Source organism: Diadema antillarum, unplaced genomic scaffold (assembly GCF_040938485.1).
Source record: "Diadema antillarum isolate AM-2024a unplaced genomic scaffold, OU_Dant_1.0 scf00000067, whole genome shotgun sequence".
Lineage (NCBI taxonomy): Eukaryota > Metazoa > Echinodermata > Echinoidea > Diadematoida > Diadematidae > Diadema > Diadema antillarum.
Window position 1 is genome coordinate 1,328,277 of NW_027270956.1, and position 24,251 is coordinate 1,352,527.

Genomic DNA, 24,251 nt, shown 5'->3' on the forward strand with positions numbered 1-24,251 from the left:
TACATTTCTGATTTGAGGACATTATTCAAAATCTCCCTCCTCATAAAGTTCTCCAGCGACTTATAATTTGTCAAATCCTGTTCAATTAACCCGTTGCATCCGAGATTACTCAAATTCCCAATGCTACAAAACAGGGGGGCACCCGGTTCCCGTAGACAATGGGTTAATAGAGATAATATATGTAAAATCCTTACAATGTCTAGATTTCTAGTTTTATGCCCCTAGTGACAGAATAAACAACAGTCTATACACTGGGCAATTTAAACCTCTTTCTATTCTCTCTACAAATTGAACCTTCTTAAGTCAAACTAATCACATCTTTCTTTGTTCCCCCATTTTTTTTCACTATTTATTTTCAGCTGCCAAAAGATAGATGTTATTATTGAAATTTTCTCAGCAAGTGTGGCAGAGTTGTTTTATTATTAGTTTCTTGGATATACTGATATAGAAAAAATATTTCAGTCCTTCTTTAGCAAGTAAATTATGTTAAATTCTGACTGCACAGTATCCCCTATCGAATCAACATCATAAAAATGAAATGGGCAAGATTTTTGTTGTTGTCATTGTGACCTAAATATCATCATCATCATCATCATCATCATCATCATCATCATATATCTGTCTCTCTTTGTCTCTCTCTCTCTCTCGCTCTCTCTCTTTCTGTCTATGTATTTCTATCTCTTATACATACTACTTTTCATTCTGTTTTTTGCAAGCCCTCACACCTCAAGGCTGATGCTCCAGTATTGAAGCACCACACTGGCAGACAAATATAAACTGCTTTTCGGGGTATACTATTGTTGATATTATTGTCCCAAGGGATCTCAACTCCGCGCTATGACCCGAGGACCTTCATAGCATCAGTGGTCATAGCATAGAGTTGAGATCCTGAGGGGCAATAGTGTCAATAATGCCCTGAATAAAAGCAGTCTTTATCTGTTTTACATATACATGTAACAAAAAGAATCAAATTAAATTTTGCTTTGGGGAAATCATGATTGCCCTAGCCCACTCACCCATCCATGCTGCCACAGACTTTGGCGCTGCAATCATATATTGGACCAGGTCACCTCCTAATAGTGCTATGGAAGCCAATCATTTACAGTACCTGTGATGTGTGTCTCTATGAACCATACAGGGGTGGTTTAGTACTATAGGGTAGTTTTGGTACTCTTTGGGCTAAAGGCAATTGTAAATCTATGTCCCCAATTTCAACCAGTGACAACTGAGGATTCATTATATAATTAGTATAAATGCAGATAGATAATTTAAAATTCTATTACAGCTGACCAGCAAGATATTGTCAAATTTGAAATTGTAGCCATACAAAAATAGCTCTTCTTCAATTGCAAAAAAATAAGAGAAAAATATAAAATAACATTATTTATTACCTTGCTCCCAATTCTCCCCTATCCATGTCCCAAGAAATTGGACAGGTATTTCCACATGTATGTTTTACCCCATAGCTTCAAGTAAAACTTTTCCGTATTTGGTTACTCTTTTTTTTTTTTTTTTTTTTTTTTTTTTTTTGTTCTTCTTATGCTTTTTACCATACACCATACAAATGCAAGCACAATAGTGCATACACATTGCAACATAGCAACATCTCCAAGTACCATCTTTCTTTTCAAGAAGTTTTTAGCAAGGTACCAATCCTCCCCGAATCACAATTAGAAATACAATGTACAGCTACCGCGTCTGGGGTTGTTGCAATGATTCTGCTGCGGCAACAACATCCAGACAAAAGTTTCCTGACATTATGTCTCCTCTTTTGAAAAAAAAAAAAGAATAAAAAAAATATCGTTTGTACGAAAAAAAAAAAGTAAAAAAAAAACATGCATAGAGCCAGAAATGATAAAAGACGACAAAAGCATGGAACTTCATTGCAAGAGAGAGAGAGAGGAAAAAAAAAAGAAAATGCAAGTGAAACTACAGTGACTAGCTTTGTTCCATGCAGTGAATTTCACAATACAGGCAGCAGTACCAGCATTCATTCTTTTGGAAGGGAAGTAGCTATGACAACAAAGGAAATGACCTGATGTGACCTCTATTTATGTTAGCCAATCACAAAGGGAGGACAAAACAAATGGGGAAGATGGGGGGAAAACCCTCTTCAGATTGAAAGGGGTCTAATGGGTTCGCGGATAAGTCACCTAGGAGAGTTCTGTGTTTGGCCACCATGCCTTTTAATACCCCATTGAGGACAAGCTGATTTTGCTATCTATTACATGTCTTTCCCCACAGACACCTGTCCCTAGTATACTCTGGACTAGTCTTCTCAGGCTTTAATAGAAAACATAACATGCAACAATGTGGATTACCTTGCTTTGCTAGCCCATTCATTTCGATTGTAGGCCAGTGCCCCTACTGTTAGCTGAAAACCTGTCACACACAACCTTCTCACCCCTTTCCCCTCGCCCCCTCCCCCCTTTTCCTTTGCTACACTTTTTTTTCTTTCTTTTTTTTCGGGGGAGGGGTCGGGACAGGATTGGATGCTAAGCCAGCCACTTGTCTTCATTCAACAGAGACAAGTGCGGAAGTGGGATAAATGCACCAGGCCAGTTCCACGTCATCTGTACCAGAGGGCCGAAGTAGGTACGCAACACTCCAGCATCTGTCCATCAGCACAGAAAGCCCCCACAATAGTTGAATACATTCAAAAACTGGTCATGTAGGCCAATCAATCAAACACATGATCATCAAGGATATGAAAAGATTTGGTCAGCAAAAACACATTTTGTGGTACAGGGTGCTCCTGTTAGAACAAACAGGGTCATTAAGGCCATTAAGGATGAGCTGATTTTGCTATAACACATATTTCCCACAGACACCTGCCCGAGTATACTCGGGACTCATCCTCAACGGGTTAAGATGGAGTTCCGTTGCTGAGAAATTAGAACTCAAGTCCCAAAACTACATGTATCATCACAAACGTTTACAATGCAAATATCCCTTCAGTTTCAATATATAAAGCAAACGCAATACACCGAAAGAAAACTGCTGGTCCCAAGGACTTCATTACAGCAGGAGTCGCCTGTAGTGGTGAGTGATCGGCCCCAGATGAAAAGGAGGTAGTGGGGTATGGCAGCCCTAGATGGTTTCAATGTTGTTACCATACACCTCCACATCAAAGAAGGGTTCGGGTGTGTAGCGCTTGAACTCAAAGTCCAGCGTGATCTTCTGGAAGTCCCTGATGAACGTAAAGAAGTAGAAGAGGAAGGCCATGGCCATGATCCATTCTGACACCGTGGCAACGATGTGTATGGCGTAATCCTGGAGAATTCAACGTCAAATCGAGACTATACTCGTAATTGGGGAAAATACAGACTTGGTATAAAAGAATCATCTTGTCATGCAAGACATTGTAGAAACAAATCAGTCTTTGACAGTGTCGGCAGTTGGCACTGGGCGATTGATTCAAGAAGTGGGGAGAACAAGATTGGGTAACACTGTCATCTCATACTGTAGGTGGAGAAAAAAAAAAACTTGTCTGTCGATTTAGCAGAGATTGAGTCATGCATAAAAAATACACTTGTAACAGGTAAGAGATAAATTAAGATTCCCATGACTGATGGACTGCATTTTTTTTTCTATTTCATCTTTTGAGAAAAGCATAAGTGTCTCTTCATCTTACTATTAATAGGATGACGAGTATCAAGACTCCTCGGCAATTGATAAGGGAGTGTGGGGAGAGGTTAAGGGCATGGTAAGGGCTTAGGCATGGCAGAGGATAAGGAAAGTGGTAGGAGATACGGATGCAGTGAGGGTGCGGTATGGGGTAAGAGTGCGGTAGGAGGTAAAGGCATGATAGTATGTAGGTAATGGTACGTGATTAGGAGGTGAATGTGCAGTAGGGGAGTACTGAGCTTGTGGTAGAAAGGTGTGGTGAGGGTAAGCTAGGGGGTAAGGGTGTGGTGTATGGGGTAAGGGTGTGGTGTATGGGGTAAGGGTATGGTACCAGGTAACGGTGTGGAAGTAGGGTTGTGTTGGAAGGTAAGGGTGTGTTAAGAAGTATACCCCTCCAATTGCAGGAACTCTCTGATAATTTGTGCATCAAAAGTGCATTTGAAAGAACTGTCAAATGAAATAATATCCCAAGATTTTGTATGTACAGCTTGTACATAATAATGGTTATGTGTTCACGTGTAAACTGTGCTTCAAATTTATGAAGCAATCGCTTTCATGATGACACATCAGATTATGTTGCATCCAATCAAAATTTCTGAATTGCTGTGCATGGATTCAGAGGAAAAACCTGAAACATATGATAACTTGTACTGCTGTACTACCTTATCTGTTGGTTTCCAGTGTAGCTTTGTTTTCGTCATATCTTGTCCACTCATGGATACCAGTGTGGAGACCATACCTAATTGAAAGAGATCTTGCTCAGGAAAACAAAATATCCAAGAGGAAAACAATTGCATACAGAAAAGATCCAAACTATGCATTTAAATCTACCATGCATAAAAACGGGTGCAAGAAAGTAAGCATTGTTTGTACTCTATGAGCCATCTTCTAAAAAATGGTGTAAATTTTCGGGTGTGAACTGTGGAAACAACAAGAGTGAAATAGGCACATCTCGCACATTGCAAGTTCATTATTGAAAGTCTGTTGGCATGTGTGATGTGTTTAATACACACATTTATGAGAAAAAAAAAGTTTTCTAAATCCATGAATTAAATGTAAATTCTGATTGGAATTTCTTGCCTAAAACTACTCTTTATAATACTACTACTACTACTACTACTACTACTAATAATAATAATAATAATAACGATAATAATAATAATAATAATAATAATAATAATGAATAATGAAATATGATTTGTATCGTGCCAAATCCACTCTGTAGAGTGCTCAAGGCACATACATGTACTGGTGTACATATCATTATTGATAATATTCTCCACCAATACTATACCATGCCATGAAAGCGATATCCTAAAATACACATAAACATGGCAAGGAGGGGTGTAAAGCTGTGAGACCACGGACCTCATGCGCTGTAATTATTCAATAGTCAAATGCAACATCTTTCCAGTGCTTATCTACCTTATTCTTACTATTAAAAGCATCCACAGAACACACTGGGACCACATCCTCTGTAACAGAATTTCTAATATCATAGCAACCACTCTGTTGGCAAAAACAAGTACAATGTACTTCCTCACATCCAAATCTAGAATACCGTTTTCCCAGCTTCATTGGAGCACTCCCACGAGTTCTAACACCGCTGCTAGAAAGACACAACATATCAAACATAGTTTTACAGCAACCATGAGAAGCAAGGTGTGTCGTACACATCAGGTGAGGAAGGGGTGAAAGGATACAGATGACAAAAAAGATGGCAATGACAACGGAGAGGAGGAGGCGTATTTGATAAACGATGATGGAGGCGTGCTCCGGGCACAACCGGTACGTCAGCCACGCCTGGAGGAATCCGTAAACTGCCCCCGTGGCAAACAGGATGAAGGCACCAAAGAAGTGGACCGCTATCACGTTCGTCTCCTGCAGAAGAACAAATTTTACGTTACAACTCAGTAGGAAATTTCTGTCGGTTATTAGGTGATCCGAGAATCCTCTCGGATCACCTTCTGTATCTGTACTGATTCTTTGTTCTTCTTCTTCTTCTTCTTCTTCTTCTTTATTTCTCCGCAAAAGTTGTGTAGAGATGAGCTCAGAAAGTGCATTGCCTATGAATGTCAAACTTATACCATATGTGTATCATGTCCCAAAGACGACATGTCAAGTAAAATCGTAGTGATCAGTCGACCGTGACGTCACTATGACGTCATTATATGAAAACACATTTTCAATCATATCTCATTAATGGAGTGGAATTTCTCAATGAAATTTACGTCACATAAATTTCAATTCAAGGGAATTCTACCCATATTTTCAAAATTCCTCGCATCGTAAAGACGTGCGCGTACGCGCGCGTTGAAATATTTGTATGCTCCAATCAAGCTCAAATTTTTTTTGCATACGTTTCAGACCATTTGGAGCATTTTTTGAAAAATTGAAAAAATCGGACGGACGCGTACGCGCGCGCACATATACGCACGCACAGCTCATATGCAATGAAAATTTCCCGTTTTTTCACTTTGATCGGATGTGTGAAATGTCAAGGAATATTTCTACCAAGTTTCAAGTCAATCCGACTCAAGATGACGTCATACGGGTCCGTCAAAGTTGAAATTCCGCGCGCGCGTCAATGGCGATATACAGTGCAACAATGCCAAAAAACTGCCAATTTTAAATCCAATTTTACTCGTCAGGATGGACGGTGACCCCCCATTTTTTTTACATATTCTGAAAGCTGATGAGTTGTACATGTCATTTCATGGGTTGGCAATGCTGGAAAAATGATTAAAATATATCAAATTTCTTAATAAAGTTAAAAAAGTAAATTTTCAAAATGACGTCATCAAATTTCAAGTTCATTCAAGCATATCTCACTTATTCTTTAGTTGATTTTCGTCCAAATTTCAATATGTTGTAGCTTATTAAATGGTCTTTCAGATATATAATAACAACAATTTGATTGGATGACGGCATCACCTCGTAAAAAGGGATTAAAAGTAACATTGTTAAATTTGACCAGTTTACGTGTTATCTCTATGGGAGTGCAGTTTTTCTGGAAATGAAAACTGACATGACTATCTTTATCGAGCACTAGCTCACTTATGCTTCGGTGAATTTCTCCCATATTTTAGTATGTTGTAGCTGAGACTTTGGGCTATCGTTAATGTGCCCTTTGTTTTTTCATACGGAGTCGGCATCATGCCCAAAAACTTGGTTGAAATTAAAGCTTATCTTCCATGTATTTTCATATTCCTTTCTTTCTGCAACTTTCTTTGCAATAACTCAAGAAAAACAAGCTCTATCAGCCCAATATTTTGCACATGTTTAGTTTATGTCACGTACATTATTTCATAAAATAACAACTACTTGATCGGGTACCTTCTTGGGTATGTAAATTAGGGTCAAAGGTCAAAAATGTTTCATCCTGTATCTTGGTGAATACATGTCTTATCTTTCCCATATTTTGCATACTTAAAGACCATGTTACAAGAATCATTTCACAAAGTAACTACTTTTTGCTCAGACGCCATCTTGTCTGTGCAAAGTAGGGTCAAAGGTCATATGTACTTCTTTCTTTATCTTCATTATGACGTGTTATCTCTATGGGAGGGAATTTGTCTAGATGTGAAAATTGACATGATTGTCTTTATCGACGACTAGCTCAATTACCCTTCGGTGAATTTCTTCCAGATTTCAGTATGTTGTAGCCAATGTAATACTCTTTAAGTTTTGTTCAATCAAAGTTTTAATCGGATGATGTCTTCACCTCGTGAAAATAGATATAATGTAACCTTGTCAAATTTAACCAGTTTACGTGTTATCTCTACGGGAGGGAATTTTTCTGGAAATGAAAATTGACATGACGGTCTTTATCGAACACTAGCTCACTTACTCTTTCGTGAATTTCTCCCAGATTTTAATATGTTGTAGCTCAGACTTTGGGCTATCGCGACTATACCCTCCATTTTTTCATACGGCGCCGATATCACGTCAAAAAACTTGGTTGAAATTATACTTATCTTCGATGTATTGAGATATTTCTTTCTTTATGCCACTTTCTTTGCAATAAGTTAAAAAAACCAGCCCCTATCACGCCCATATTTTGCACATGTTTAGGTCATGTCACGTACTTTATTTCATAAAATAACAACTACTTGATCAGACACCATCTTGGGTATGTAAATTAGGGTCAAAGGTCATAAATGTTTCAACCTGTATCTTGGTGAATACATGTCCTATCTTTCCCGTATTTTCCACACGCAAAGACCATGTTACAAGAATCATTTCACAAAATAACCACTTTTTGCTCAGATGCCATCTTGGCTGCGCAAAGTTGGGTCAATGGTCAAATATACTTCATTCTGTATCTTCGTTATAGTGTATACCGAATTTGGTACCAAAGATGGCAGACCTGACTCTCTTTTCTAAATGGGAATCCAAACATCACACGGCCAATGTCTCTAAACACAGATGAAACCTATATGGTCATGCCTATTGCGATCAGGACTCGAATCATCGATTAAAACAAATCGGATCACCTAATTTGTCAGTCTTGACAAATTCCAAGTCTAGTTTTTTAGTATTTCTCTGTTCTATTCATGCCATCAATTTCCCTGAGTTACTGTAATTTTATGATTGATGGTGCATTTTTTTTTTCATCAGTAATTGCTTTATTAGCATTTCTAGGTATATGTAGATCAAACCTTATTTCATTTGATTCCTATACAAGGTAACATATCAATTAACCTAACTTACCTGGGCTATTTAGCGAGCTTGAATTCCTGGGGGGGGGGGGGGGGGGGGGGACCATTATAGCCCCCCCTTCAGATCTCGGCCGTTGATCGCGCGATCGCCACAAAATTTTGCATGAACGTAAAGCCGGATGTAATCTACAAGATTACAAAAAATAAATAAATTTTCCAAAAATTTGCATTTTCTATTTTAAATTAATTAATTATGCAAATATATGCAAAAACCTCATTTTCATCTGTAATTGGCTTATAAAAGCTTATGGAATGCTGATTTTTGGTGTAAATATTCCTAGTGACATTCCTAAACTCCCCCCCCCCCCCCCCCTTCAGATCTCGGCCGTTGATCGCGCGATCGCCGCAAAATTTTGCATGAACATAAAGCCGGATGTAATCTACAAGACTGTTAATAAAGTTAACTTTTCCAAAAATTTGCATTTTCTATTTTAAATTAATTAATTATGCAAATATATGCAAAAAACCTCATTTTCATCTGTAATTGGCTTATAAAAGCTTATGGAATGCTGATTTTTGGTGTAAATATTCCTAGTAACATTCCTAACATTTGTACGTAAAAAAAAATTCAGTTTCAAAATTAATTTCTTATGTTTTTTGTTGTTTTATCAATTTTTTCTGTATTTCTTTGTTTTTTTGAACGTGTGTTTTTTTTGTTTATTTAGCAGAATTTGTCATACACATTTTTTGAAGCATAATTATGCTAAAATAAATTAAAAATATGAATCTTTATATGAATTAATTGAAAAAACACAATTTGTATTGACTTTGTACACAAAATCACGTTTTTGAGCAATTTTGGGGTTGACGAAAACTTTTTGAAGGGGCTTGGCTTCCGAACGGTATGCCCGGGCGTGACAAATTTGGTCTCAAAAGTTGCGCGAGACTTGAAAGTAAAAAGTCAGAGAGCGGCGCGGTCGAAAAATTTTGCGCGCCGGAATGGTCGCGGAATTCGTCAAGGGGGAGGCCATTATGCCCCCCCCCCCCCTCCCCCCGGTAAGTTAGGGTTAATATGTATTTTAGTTTGTGGAATTATCAAAAGCCTCGAAATTGGTATTTTATACCTGATCCTTAAATGTATAATTTCCACCTATCATGTGGTCAATCTCATTCAACAACCGACTGGCATTCGACTATAACCATGTATAATCGGTTATGATAGTGCTATTGTTTTACAATCAGCCCATTCAAATGCTACATGAAACTATATCTCTATTGCCAGTAAACGAGGATTATGTCGCCTATTCATAGTACCGTATTGAAACCCTTTTGCATACCAAAAGTCCACATGTTCGACTGGTGATATATTGCAATGAAATGAAACTGAAGTTAAGCTGCTTTGTCTAAACTCTAAACCAACATTGCACTCTCAACGGAACTCTAGAAAGTGTTCTCAATCAAGGCAGACGCATATATAGGCATGTGTCCTGACTATTCAAAACCAGCTGGTCCTTCTTTCTTTCTTAGGATACAGACTTGAGAGTCTTGTGCATGCTTTATGTGAATGGACGCACAATCCACACTGCAGAGAAGTCTATGGTACAGCGGACACTTGGAGTCCTATGTAGCCTTCTATGGTAGCCTACGATATCATAACCCATTAAGGATGGACTGATTTTGCTACAGCACGTATTTCCCATAGACCCCTGGCCAAGTATACTCGGGACTCATCCTCAACGGGTTAAAGATAAACAAAGCATTATGTATGAAACTGCAAACACAAAGACTTCCTTTTAGATTTTTACAGAATCCTCTGCACCTCGACATAAAGCTCCGTGTTATGGGTTCACAAAATGTAAAAAGGAAATACAATGTACAAACAAATACACTGTGCTACTACTATTAAAAAAAAAAAAAATTGCACACATTTTAATTTCTAGTGAGCCAAAATTTGTGCATGTGGAAGTTCTTGCCTACATCATATGCATCTAATGCCAGTAGGAATTCATGAAAATTTCATGCCGCAAAAAAAGCCCATCGACTCCTAATTCGCAAAACTAGCTTGCTTTTACAGTACTGACAACTGCATCAGCTGTATGGCAGGACTGTGCCCAGTCTTGAGCAGAAAGACTGGCAAAAGATCAAGAAGGTTAAAGGACAAGTTCACCTTCATAGACATGTGGGTGGAGTGAATGCAGCAGTATTAGTAGAACACATCAGTGAGAGTTTGAGCAAAATCGAACATGCCATTAACAAGTTATGAATTTTTGAAGTTTCTGCTCAGTCACGGCTAGATGAAATGACAGGTACTATAACTTGTGATGTCACATGAGTACAACGATATAAAGAAAGAATGAAGAAAATTCAACATATTTCCATTTTTCTCGCATAACAAGAGAACACTCGACTTCTCCCTTTCAGAAGGCGGGGGAATAATATTACCCTTAACATACGTCAGTAGCAAGTCGAAGAACTGTGCACTTTATTCAAAAAGTAAAGTTTTGTGAAATTCTCTTTTTATTTTCCTTATATACTGTAGTTGTATGCATGTGACATCATACACTGTAGTAGTCTTCTCTTCCAGCAGTGACTGTGCAGATACTTAAAATATTTTGTAACTTTTGAACGGATTGTCCAATTTTCCTCAAACTTTCATTGATGTGTTCTACTAATATTGCTGCATTCTCTCAATCCTTATGTATATGAAGGTGGACTTGTCCTTTCAGTTTGCGATCTTTAAGATCTCGTAGTTTTGCCAGTGTGACCACAAACTTTGCGCAAAACTTCTCGCGAAACTTCCCACTCCAACTAGAAATGTCGCTACAGTGACTGGTTATACCCCCACCAAACAACATTTCATAAGCTTTGGTCAAAACAACATTTCATAAGCTTTGGTCAAAAAACTGAGGAAGTAGTTAAATCCGCAAGATCTTTCCTTGATCTTCTGCCATTAATATGCCGTTACCATGGCAACATACTTTCGGGTACTGTCAAAAAATGCGTCTTGCACATCTACAACCAAAGGCATACATCTGTACCAAGTTTCATGGAAATTGGGCAAAAACTGAGGAAGTAGTTTGCAACACAAAATTGTCCATCATTTTGGCTCATAATATGTAAGCTGTTACCATGGCAACATACTTTTTGTCACTGTCAAGAAATGTGTCAAGCTGACCAATATCCTAAGACAAACATTCAATATGAATTCCATGAGAATTGGAAGAACACTGATGAAGCAGTTTTGCCATGAAGCATTTTGCCCTATATTTTACCAATAACATGCCGTTACCATGGCAACGCACTTTTTGCCACTGCAGAAATATGTGTCTTGCACATTAACATATTCAGATGAACATCTGTACCTAATTTCATAAAAATTGATCAAAAACTGTGGGAGGAGTTCGCGACGCAAGATTTGTACCCATTTTTGCCCATAATATGCCGTTACCATGGCAACATACTTTTGGGTACTGTCAAAAAATATGTCTTGCACATCTACAACCCAAGGCACACATCTGTGCCAAGTTTTATGGGAATCGGTTGAAAACTGAGGAAGTAGTTCGTGACGCAAGATTTGCAACGGACCGACCGCCCGACCGCCCGACCGCCCGACCGCCCGACCATCCGCTGATTCCTATATACCCCCTTCAAACTTCGTTTGGCGGGGGTATAACTAGGGATATTTCCCTCACTCCCATCAAGCTTCTCCATCTGTTTGCGGGCGGTGTGTCTCCGAAGCGTGAGGCCATTGTCATGTACAGATGTGCATTGTTACGTCACAATCACTAGCCATCGGATGGCGCGTTCTTTCTTCTTTCTTGCATGCGCCCACCAATGACCCAAACTTCTCGATCGAGAAGTCTGGCTGCCAGTGTGACCGCACGACAAAAGATTGCGAAGACTTTGCGATCTTAAACTTCTTGATCTTTTGCCAGTCTGACCACGCCTTATGTGGTATTAAAACTTCCCTACCTGAAAATTTGCCACTAATGACATGCCGAGGCAGGCAAGAGTTCCTAACACGAGGCAGATCTTGTTCACCCGGTGTAGACTGTATGGGTAGGAGTGTCCCGTGTACAACTCCACCTGCTTGTAGCGGATGTAAATCCCCGCCAGCCCTGTGAGGGGAAGAAATTGTGAATTTTTGTTGGACACAAATGATTGTTTGAGCACTACAATCATCTTTGGAGGCATAGAGAGAAAGACAGAGTAGGGGTGATCAAGAGGGGGAAAAAGGAAGTGTAATATTCATAATTCATAATATGAATGAAGACAATATGTGACCGTGCACCTCAAAACAAACAAAAAGTCGCCAGACATGAATTTTTAGTTAAGACCATATTCTGAAAGAGCAGACTTTAAGCTTTAATATGATGTATAACTCAAATTAAATGGACTCTCCTATTAAACCTATCTAAATATTGGAAAGAAAGCACAAACTCAGGAAAAGTGTGAACTGAGAAAAGAGGCTCTGAAGTACAGTGTCTATTCAAGTGCTTAATCTTTACCAAACCGTGCAGGCTGTGCGATGAATGGGACAAAAAATAGGAAGTAAACCACCAGAGTAACAACAATGAAGGGATTATCAGATTAAGCAGAAATTAAGCATGCCTCATTAACACATTCTATCCGTAATCAATGCCAACTTTCAAAGCAGTAGCACTATCCTTTCAAAAGTTATTAGAGTTAAAAGTGAAGAGTGTGGACGAGGTTTTTCAGAAATGAAAAAGGGATTCTAAAGACACACCTCATCACACTATTCTACCAAAAATGTTCGAGATAAACTGCTAAAAAACACATTTTCCTGCCCATTTTATGATACTAAATTTTAGCATAATGTAAAAGAAGACCCGCTTCTTCAGAAAATATGAAAAAGTCAAGTTCGGCTAGTTTGACCCATTTCACTTATTTTCAGTCCTCACGCAAAATCAGTGTGTGCGACTTTATGTTCGTTTTGAGGTGCACGGTCACATATACTACTATTGCCTTCTTAGAAGTGAAATATACACTGTAGATAAGACTTGACATCCCTGCAGTAGTTATGTTTTCCCCCGAGAGGTTATATTTTCGTGAAGTGCACAGTGCTTAGGGGAACTAAACTTGACGGGGAAATGTAACTCCAAAGGTACTGTCAAATGTTAAAATACAACATTAGACAAAGCAAATAATTGCTAAATCATATGACCAACATAATAATACACTTCATTTCACCCTGCCCTTGTGGGCAGACAATCAAATTCTGGTATCATATTTTGCTAATACCTGATTTACATGACACCACTGCTCACAATATATTAATTTCAGTCCTCGTTGCATTGGACAGATGATTGCATTATGACCAATCACAGTTCATCTTTGCATGAGCAAACAATACATCACTATGACCTGCCATCACAAATGCCTGATGTCACAGAACACTGCAAGATATTATAAAAGGTGATTTGACTGAAAAAGAAGAAATGTTTTATGCATCAAAATCATAAAGATTTTGATATTTGAACCATCTGCTGTTTACATCTCAATAGGGATTAAGCAATACTACAACTATGGTGTTTCAAATTTGTCTCTATTTTGTATAGTATAAATACCATGGCTAATTTTCTCAAAACTGAATTGATCTGATGATTAGCTTTCTGTGGTAGTTTTTTTTTTTTCTATAGAAAGAATAATTTATTTACATTACTTGAAAGCTTTAGAGTCTTTAAAATATTTGAAAAATACCAAAATCAGAAGAAAAAGAAACTAGAAATGTCGCTACAGCGACTGGTTATACCCCCGCCAAACAACATTTCATAAGCTTTGGTCAAAACAACATTTCATAAGCTTTGGTCAAAAAACTGAGGAAGTAGTTAAATACGCAAGATCTTTCCTTGATCTTCTGCCATTGATATGCCGTTACCATGGCAACGTACTTTCGGGTACTGTTGAAAAATACGTCTTGCACATCTACAACCAAAGGCACACATCTGTACCAAGTTTCATGGAAATTGGGCAAAAACTGAGGAAGAAGTTTGCAACACAAAATTTTCCATCATTTTGGCTCATAATATGTGAGCTGTTACCATGGCAACATACTTTTTGTCACTGTCAAGAAATGTGTCATGCTGACCTATATCCTAAGACAAACATTCAATATGAATTCCATGAGAATTGGAAGAACACTGATGAAGCAGTTTTGCCATGAAGCATTTTGCCCTATATTTTACCAATAACATGCCGTTACTATGGCAACGCACTTTTTGCCACTGCGGAAATATGTGTCTTGCACATTAACATATTCAGATGAACATCTGTACCTAATTTCATAAAAATTGATCAAAAACTGTGGGAGGAGTTCGCGACGCAAGATTTGTACCCATTTTTGCCCATAATATGCCGTTACCATGGCAACGTACTTTTGGGTACTGTCAAAAAATATGTCTTGCACATCTACAACCCAAGGCACACATCTGTGCCAAGTTTTATGGGAATCGGTTGAAAACTGAGGAAATAGTTCGCGACGCAAGATTTGCAACGGACCGACCGCCCGACCGCCCGACCATCCGCTGATTCCTATATACCCCCTTCAAACTTCGTTTGGCGGGGGTATAATTAATACTTTAACTTGAATCCCTTGAGGACAAGTCTAGAGTATACTCGGCAGGTGTCGATGGGAAAAACGTGTTATCAAATAGCAAAATCAGCCTGTCCTCAACGGGTTAACCATCTTGTCATGTTTACACAGCCACAGGAGACAGACAGACAGAAACAGTGCACCACGTCCAGAGATCAATGAAATGGCCAAAGTTCAAACTAATTAGTCAAACGCCATGTCGTAAAAGGAAGGAACCTCACATAATATCTAAGCTAGCATTGTACATAGCCACCAAAATCACTGTAACCTTCCTATTCATGTATAGACAACTTGAACGTGCACACAAAAACTTTGAACCCTATAAGCTATTCACTACCCTGTGCTGTTCAAACACAATAGTGAAAGAGTATTCTACACGTCATCCTCTTTACAAACACTGATTATGGCACTGGTATAGATATGCTGGTAGTAGTACATATTGACACTAACAAGTATGAAAAAAACAAAATCATTCATTTTTGCAATTTGAGCAGTTGGGATCGAAGGAACAGTATAAAATGCAAAGCCAGTGGAGGCCTATGTGTGAAATTGTAATGCACAACTCTAATGGTATCATAAAAATTGAATAAAAGAAATATCTATGGCACCTATTTTATATCATACAGTGATACTCCACTCTGAAATGACACCACACACCTTATAAATATTGAATAATCCAGGGCTACCAATGTCAATAACTGACAGAAAGCGAAAGAGTGAGCAAGTCCTCTAGTCTACAATAATCAAATATACCATCCACTGAGAGGTGCCTCAAAAAGATGGCAAGGCATTCTTTATTTGAATCCTACATGAAATTTTCAATGTAGGTTTTAAAGAAAAATTATCATTCCAAAAATAATAAATAATAATCTTGACGATGATGATGATGATGATAATAATAATAATGATAATCATAATAACAATGATAATAATAATAATGATAATAATAATAATAATAATAATAATAATAATCATAATAATAATAATAATAATCATAATAATAATAATAATAATAACCATCATCATCATAATAATAATAATAATAATAATATAACAATAATAATGTGTAGGCCTACTATTAATAAAAAACTTTTGCAGTGTGGCAATTAGTGGCCAACTGGCCATATGCTACACAGCTGCAGCACGCACTGCATGCACGGTGCATACAAAGTACATGTAAACAAAGCCTGCTGTTGCAGCGCAGGTGATCACTCACAGTGGCTCATCTGCAGCCTTATCATGTTTGCGATTCATCTTTACACTTGAGATATTGATAGCTCATGATGTCATCATTGCCAAAAGAAAAAATGACGTCAAATCTTGGTATGACGAAAAATATACCGATGTTGACGTCATGCCACATTCACTTTTATTCATGGCGAGATTGTTTTCCGTCATGTGAGAGGTTCTTGGCCAATCCTAGTTTTAGAATTTCAAGAGGTAGGATAATGGATTTACAATTATGGCACTGGTATAGATTGAAAGTGCTGGTAGTATATTAAAACCACTCTTACAAAAATCAGTCATTCTGCCTAGACGATACTGTAGCGCTGTTATTTTTGCGTACAGATATTTTTGCGAATGAGGAGGCCACAAACACTTTCGTGTCTGTGACGGTAAAGCGCACTATTACCTCAGCGCATGGTGACATTTTTTGCATGTTGCTAAATTCACGTTCCAACTGTGATTCGCGAAAATTAAACCCTTGCAAAAACGACAGCTTATACAGTATGAGGAGTGAAAGAGAAACAGTGTGCAAAGAGCAGCGTCTGCATAAAATAGTTCAGCTACTCTAATGTTATCGTTAAAAAAGGGGGAAAATATTTGCAGCATCGCCCCCGCCGCAGCTTGAATGTGATACTCAGCTAATGAGGTGGACCTCGTCAAAAATTAGATATTCATTACCAACTTCAGTAATTGACAGAAAGTGAAAGAATCAAAGAGTCCATTAATACTACTTGTACAAAGATTATGGCACTGCTATTCAAAGTGCACTCGTATAGAAGATATCAAAACTAATATAACAAAAATGTTGTTATTCTCTTTATCTGAGTAGTACTTACAGTACAGTGTACATCATACAGGAAGAGCAGGAACTCAAGAAACTGACATAAAAAAACCCAACCTCTTCAAATGTTAATTTTGGGAACGAGGACATTTATATGAGGTCAATGATCAAGTGCAAAGTACCCACTCGCTCTCCGTAAGTAAATGCAGGAATGGGTTTCAACCTGCTGAGGATGGACTGATTTTGCTACAACACGCATTTCCCATAGACCCCCGCCCGAGTATACCCGGGACTCGTCATCAACAGGTTAAGCTCCTTAAAGACTGCAATGAGGAAATTATCAGATTACATTCATACATGTATCTGACCTTTTCATGGACAAAGCTCATATTTCTATGCCATGTTACTTCAGACTTGCAGTCAATTGTTTATCTTGATATTTATGTGCCATGTTCACATGCCCGACTCAGTGAAAGGCTTGCCAACTTCGCATATTTTGCTCAAACATGAAAACCAGCCTATTATCTATATGTAAATTGCCCATAATGCCATTGTAGGATGAAAGCACCAATCACGATTACATACCTCACATAGAGAGCCCATGTTGTGTGGTGATTGAATAGTAGTGGTCTGTAGGGCTTTGTCAAGTGAATCTCATGTGTGCGTTATTATGACCATATTTAAGAATATTTACCATCTGTTTTGGGGTTACGTTTTTAATACTGGCCATTTGAAAGATCAAAACAACTGTAGCTTCGTCATACAAAACACCACAGCAAAACTTAATTGGAATTTAATCTACAACTTTCCTGTACTGCATTTTTATCATAATTATACTTCAATAAAAAAAAGTTACATGGCTATGTAAAACAGAATGATTTCCTGAAGTGCTCATGCATTGCGGTCTCAGAATGTTGTGGCCAACAATTGTACCACATAAAGCGTTAAAAAAAGAGAAATTTTTGTAGAATTTGCTTTCACTTCTGTGTGCCTCGATCGTGGGTAAAAAAAAAAAAAGGAAGGGGAAATAATGGAGAGACCAAATAAATGTGGATCTTCGAAAAGAAAACAGTGAACTTCCTCCTGTAGATACTCTCTGGGCTGTCAGACTATGGTCTACAAAGGAGACGTGATTAATACGGATAGTCCTTCAAAGACACCTCAATGACATGCCCTTTACTGCAAGCATTACGCTTACTTGGCGAAAGGGACGTTGCACTGTTAGAGCAAAATATTTTCGCGGCATGAAATTTTCATAAAATGGAGCTGACAGCCATTTTCACAGCACAAAAATTGCCACTGGCTTTCAATGCAAACAGAGCAGACAAGAATTTTCACCTGAATTTTAATTTTGTAAATCTTGGCTCTCACAAAATGTATTTTTACAGAAGGTATACTGTAAGCACACTGTGTTAATGAATACATCTGCCACTCACAAGGATTGTCACAGAGAGAGTGAGAGAGAGAGAGAAAAAAGAGTCCTTATAATTATTTCTCCTTGAACAGAATTCTCAACACGGATACCTTTCAAATACTACCTGGGAGATGCTCCAAGTGCCATGGGCAAGACTCCATAATCTTTGTTAATTATTGGGGCACTTAATATTTTCGTATACACTGCTATTAAAGCTGTAAAGGGGGGGGGGGGGGGAAAGAAGACCACTTCAAACTGATAGGATGCATTCCTTCCTTGCCTAACAGCAATCTGCTGATCATATCACTTGGGGAATTTGGAAGAGCATTAAAAAAGAAAGGTCCAATATATCACTAATTCTGATACTTAGTCGCAGAGTTGGTAAACATCATGTGATATTTTTTTTTGCCTTGCAATGTACACACACTATTTCAATAACTGTATTGTGGTTGTAAAAGCTTCTGGCTCATGCCCAGCTCTGTGTGTGTGTGTGTGTGTGTGTGTGTGTGTGTGTGTGTGTGTGTGTGTGTGTGTGTGTGTGTGTGTGTGTCAGTGGGTATGTGAGTGGGTATGCACGTGTGTCACAGTGAACACATGGACTACTTGGATCATTAACCCATTTTAACAGGACGAGCTGATTTTGCTTTATTATACGCATTTCCCATAGATGCCTGCCCAAGTACAATTAACTGTACAGCCCTACTCGGGACTAGTCTTCAACAGGTCACAGGTAACCACAGGGCTGCCAACTCTCACGCATTGAGCGCGAGACTCAAGCAATTTGACTTATTTTGACTGTCTCACTCTGATAAACAAAATCTCACCTAAACCCCCAAAATGGACTGTACATGACTACAAAAATAAATATATCTCTAAATTCTCTGATATTCCGAATACTGTAAAAGTGGTTTCTTTCGCGTACAGAAACTTTTGCGGTTTCCATCGATGTCAACTTTTTCGCGTGTGTTTAAATTCGCGGTCGGTAATGATAGTGTTGTAACAAGCGACGAGTTCAAAACATTTTCGCGTGATGTTAAATTCGCGGTTCAACCTCAAAGCGCGAAAAGCGCGAAAATAAAACCACCGCAAAAGAAACCACTTTTACAGTATCGATATGCCCAAGCCCAAAATTTCCAGATTTTCCCACGCAGGTGTAAAGCTCAACCAATAATAATCGTTTTTGGTTCGCGCGCAAAGACGAGCTATTAATTGGATTACGATTGGTTTCTACCTATACCACGTGAGCGTAGCTTGTACTTTTGGCAAATTACAGTACATGTATGGACGGCTATGACGTGTGCTTTACATTGCTTTACATACACTGTCTGTGTATATACGTAGTACGTACACGTACGTACGGCGGCACAGCAGGCCGCCAGGTACTATAGCAAGGAGGTCGCTTTGCTCCCTCGCAGTGTCTCACGCCAAACTCTCACTCAAGGTTGGCAGCCCTGTAACCAAAGCCCAAATTTATACAAATGTGGATTGAATGAAAGCAGCAATATTAGTAGAACACATCAGTGACAAATTATGAATTTTTACAGTTTTGGTGCTGTCATCACTAGGTAAGGAGACTGCAACACGATGTTATTGTGGACCACAATATAAAGAAACTATAAAGAAATTCAACTCATTCTCACTTTTTCAGCATAATAAAGAGCACTTGGCTTGAATAGCTGTTTCAAAAAGAAGGTACATCACCAATTAACAACATCATGTCAGTAACGAGTCCATGGAATGTGCATTTTGTGGAATTTTCTTTAATATTGCTCTACACAATGACGGCATGAAATGTAGAAGTTTTGTTATCCAGCAATAACCGCACTGAAAATGTAAAAATTCAAAACTTTTGAATGGTTTGTGTATTTTCTTATTAAACTTTCAAGGGTGTGTTATACTCATATAGTTGCTTTCACTCAATCTACTTGTACATTTAAATCTGGGTTTTGGTTACCTTTAAAGCTCACATAAAACATAGGAGCAAAAAGGAAAATAAGAAGACAACCTGCTTCAGTCATAAGACATCCATTTAAAGCCTTACTGTGTTTTGTTCACTAATTGGTACAATAGAGGAATACTTTCTTGACCGCTTTTCAGAGATGTCAGGAAAGTGATTGTCAATGAATAGAGAATGCACATTCTCCTTTATCACTGTAGATGTGACACTATTAACCCGTTCCTTACGGGAACCTGGTTTACCAGGTTCCCGTGGGAGCAACTGATATACGGGAACCTGGTTTACCAGGTTCCCAAAATGAAGACAAGGGTGCCTGCTTCAGTGGCCTAAATTCATGTTTCTTTGTGTTAAAATGTTCAGAAAAGTGGGTTTGATAAAAAGATCAGAGTTTAATCTATCAGGATTTGTTCTCCTGCTGTTTAAAAAAAGGGGGGTTTTACAGTATTATGTACCTTTTCGTGATTTACTTTTTTGCTTGTTCTGCTGTAAACTCGTACGAACATGTACATAATGATCAAGGCCGAGATTAGTTAGAAATGCGGGTTCGCTGACCCCAGTCACCTCATTCAGGTACCTGGTTTTGTGTAGAACAAAAGATTCTGAGAGCTCATCAGCGCACGCTCTATTCATACCTCGCACCCGATCGATATTTCCATTGTTCACGGGCACATGTAGTTGACCGTAGAAAGGGGGACACAATGAACCGCTTGACTGCCTTCACACAGCTGGATTACCAACCTGCGTGCCTCTCTGTCGACGGGCGAAAAGAATCTCGTTTGGGGGCATTAAAGGCACTCAGAGAATTGCGGAAGGAACGGGTTAAAAGACATTCCTGTTGGACTGCTGCACCTGAGCAAGCTTGCTAGTAAAGTTCACAACTACGACAAGTTTGGATGAATTATTAACTAATTGGATGAAAAGCCACACACAAGTTAATTGAGTGATTGGACATGTAAAGGATAATAAATCCTTTGGATGTCCTTTCCTGGGCCATGAAGTTTTTACAAACAAACAAAAAAATTAAAAAAAAAAATTGACAGCTTAATGCAGTATCTCCAAGTGGATGATGAACTGGTGCTATACAGGACTATAAAGAGATAGGATGCAAAACGAGACTGAAATTATTTATAGGCTGAAATCAAACATTGTGTCGCTGCGTGGCTAGCCGTTTCATATAATGGATTGTGTTTGTTTCACTTTATTTGCACTCTACACTTAATCTAGTTCATTGCTATCAGATCATAATTCTTCCAGAGCATTCTCATGTCTAATAATTTCCACTGAAGACCAAAAGCATGATAAGCACATTTTCAAAATGATCAGCCCTGGGGGCATTTCATGAAGCAATTTGCCCGACAAATTTGCCAGATAAATTGGCTCTCAGCCAATTAGATGCAAGAATTTCAGTAGCTTATAACAGTTTGCCAGAAAAAAAAGCAAAACAAAACAAAACAAAACATATCTGACAAAAGGCTTGTATCCCCTGATGTGAGTGATAGTCCCGCCAGCTAGACTTTAAAGAGCCCAAAGTTTCCACGGCCTTGTCATCATTTGACTTCTTTGTTGCTTCATTATTGAGAAATACGATGGTGATGCTAAGCAACACTACCAGAATCAATTTGAATTTCACTTGGGTATCTTTTATTGCTTTTTGGGTCATCGTTGCTGTTACTATAAATTGTCAAAATTAGTATTATTATCCTCATCATTACCATTATGATCACTGCCATCATAACAAATTATTACTGTCACTTCAAACTATACTCAGCTCTCTTCTATAATTTTTAGTCATTGTTAATTGTGTTTTTATCATCTATATTATTACTATGAATATACTTATCATTATAATCATTACTGTAAGCATTATTATTATTATTATTATTATTATCATTATCATTACTATTATTATCATACTTATCATTATTATAATTATTATTATTATTATTATCATCATCATTATTATGATAATGACAAGCACCATCATCTTCATCATCATTATCATCATCATTGTTATTGTTGCTATCATGAATATCACCAAACCTGTCAGCATCCTTTCTGCCAAATGTTATCATGAAGAGATTTTTTAAAGCACAAAGCAGCCATGACTTTTGATGTACTGCCTTTACATGCAATGTGTCAAACACACATGGCTCTTGTGATACAGAGCTGCACAGCACCTCGGATGACTGACACACTCTATACTGCACAAAGCATTTAAAGGGAAAATCCATCCTAACATAATTTAACTTAAATGTATGAAAACAGAAAAATCAGAAAAGTAGATCAGTTACAATTTGGGGGGAAAAAAAACAGAAACATAACAAAACTATGAGTTTGTAAAAGCACAGAGAGTAAGACTATCAACCTTCAAGCAACACATACAACGTACATCTAAGACGTATTATATCTAGCAACTTTGCATGATCTATGTGTTGAGCAGCCCTCCATGCAGTTCTTTCGCAAAAATTCACCAGTTTTCATTCTTCTTTTGAGAAAAATATGCTACGAAGCTATCCTTGGAATACATATACATCATATGATTACACTTATGAAGAAAAAAAAACAGCTTTGGTGCTTCAAAATAGTTCTAAATGTAAGTTTGGGATAGAACGAAAAAAAAGAGAAAAATGTTATTAAATCAGTATAATCAATGTTAACCTGTTGAGGGCAGATTAATTTTGCTATACACGCATTTCCCATAGACGCCTGCTCGAGACTCGTCTTCAACGGGTTAAGTATTGTTAGATGTACACAAAATATGCACAATAGTTTTATCAAAATCGTTTCAAGAATGAACCATCTACAGTTAGGGTTTATTGAAAAAATTAATGATATCTCCTTTTTGGGGTGGCTTTATCGCAAATTTTTTATATGGTACATGCGTAGAATGTTTTGTGATACAACTGAACTATACATCATCTAATACGGTAACTTTAACATCTTTCATATCACTGCTCCCAATGGTAAACAGTGGCTTTAATATGCAGTCAGCATGTTACTTTCACTTCCCAGCCTCAAAGTCTGACTTATAATACAGTGTAACTACAGCATGGAGGTGTTGTGGCCGGATGTACATGTATAGGAGTAGAAGTCTCTGAATCACATGAGCGTGGTATGGGTTCGTGGGTTCAAGCCTGACGAAGCCCGACACGTTTGCCTTCAGCAAGGCACTTTGCCCACATTGCTGCTCTCCACCCAGGAGTATAGTATGGTTTAATACAACCTGGAAGGATGAGAATGTCTGTGGGAATGGTCAAAATACTGGTTCTTTCCTCAAAATTTGGAACGGTTGGGAGGTTTGCATTAAGCGATGAGGCAAAGAAAAAAAAATGTCTTTCATAGAGTTCTGTACTGTGCATACACAGTTTGTTTCAAATCTCTAATTGGCTATTAAACATTACACTTGATTTTTGTGTGTACAAATTGATAGCACATAAAAATTCCTGACTCTCTCAAATTGGGATTTTTTTTTTTGTAATTTCGTAAATACTTTCTGATTTTCCAGATTTTATGAATGCAGCAGTTCCCTCTTAAATTCCTCCAATGCAAGTTACGGAGTTGACTTTCAGAGTTGGCAACTGAATGATAGCAAGCTGAATCTGCAGAACCCCTCCGACCCCCCCCCCCCCCCCCCCCCCCCTGAATAGATTGGTTCACTTGCAGTACTGTTCGCGGTGGTTTCATTTTCGTGAAGTAGTGATTATTTGTATAGATCAGACCACTACAACCGCGAAATTCACAACAAACGAAATTGTCCAACAAGTAGAAATTAGCGGAAATATCTAAACATGACAATTTCAGCTCATACAGTATGTGAATACTGCGATCAATTGTTCATATTACTATTAAAACAGATGCAGTTCAAAGGTCATGATGGATAGGAGATTCTGAAAGTGACTCTTAATGTCCAGTATCGATAATGTACAATTAAAATACTTCTACGCATGCTGCAGAGCTCTGTCACAGATGCA

General features: G+C 38.1%; 1 protein-coding gene across 1 annotated transcript in view; it reads right to left on the reverse strand.

Annotated features, from left to right (window-relative positions):
• Window positions 1-1,999: 1,999 nt before the first annotated feature.
• LOC139716606 (DNA damage-regulated autophagy modulator protein 1-like) overlaps window positions 2,000-24,251 on the reverse strand; it is a 28,355-nt gene continuing 6,103 nt past the window's right edge. The window contains exons 4-7 of the mRNA XM_071628133.1: window positions 12,261-12,406; window positions 5,331-5,508; window positions 3,754-3,896; window positions 2,000-3,273 (exon numbers count right to left, since the gene is read on the reverse strand). Of these exons, the coding sequence (XP_071484234.1) occupies window positions 3,091-3,273; window positions 3,754-3,896; window positions 5,331-5,508; window positions 12,261-12,406 (650 nt within the window). The 3' untranslated portion in view covers window positions 2,000-3,090. The remainder of the gene's footprint in view (window positions 3,274-3,753; window positions 3,897-5,330; window positions 5,509-12,260; window positions 12,407-24,251) is intronic.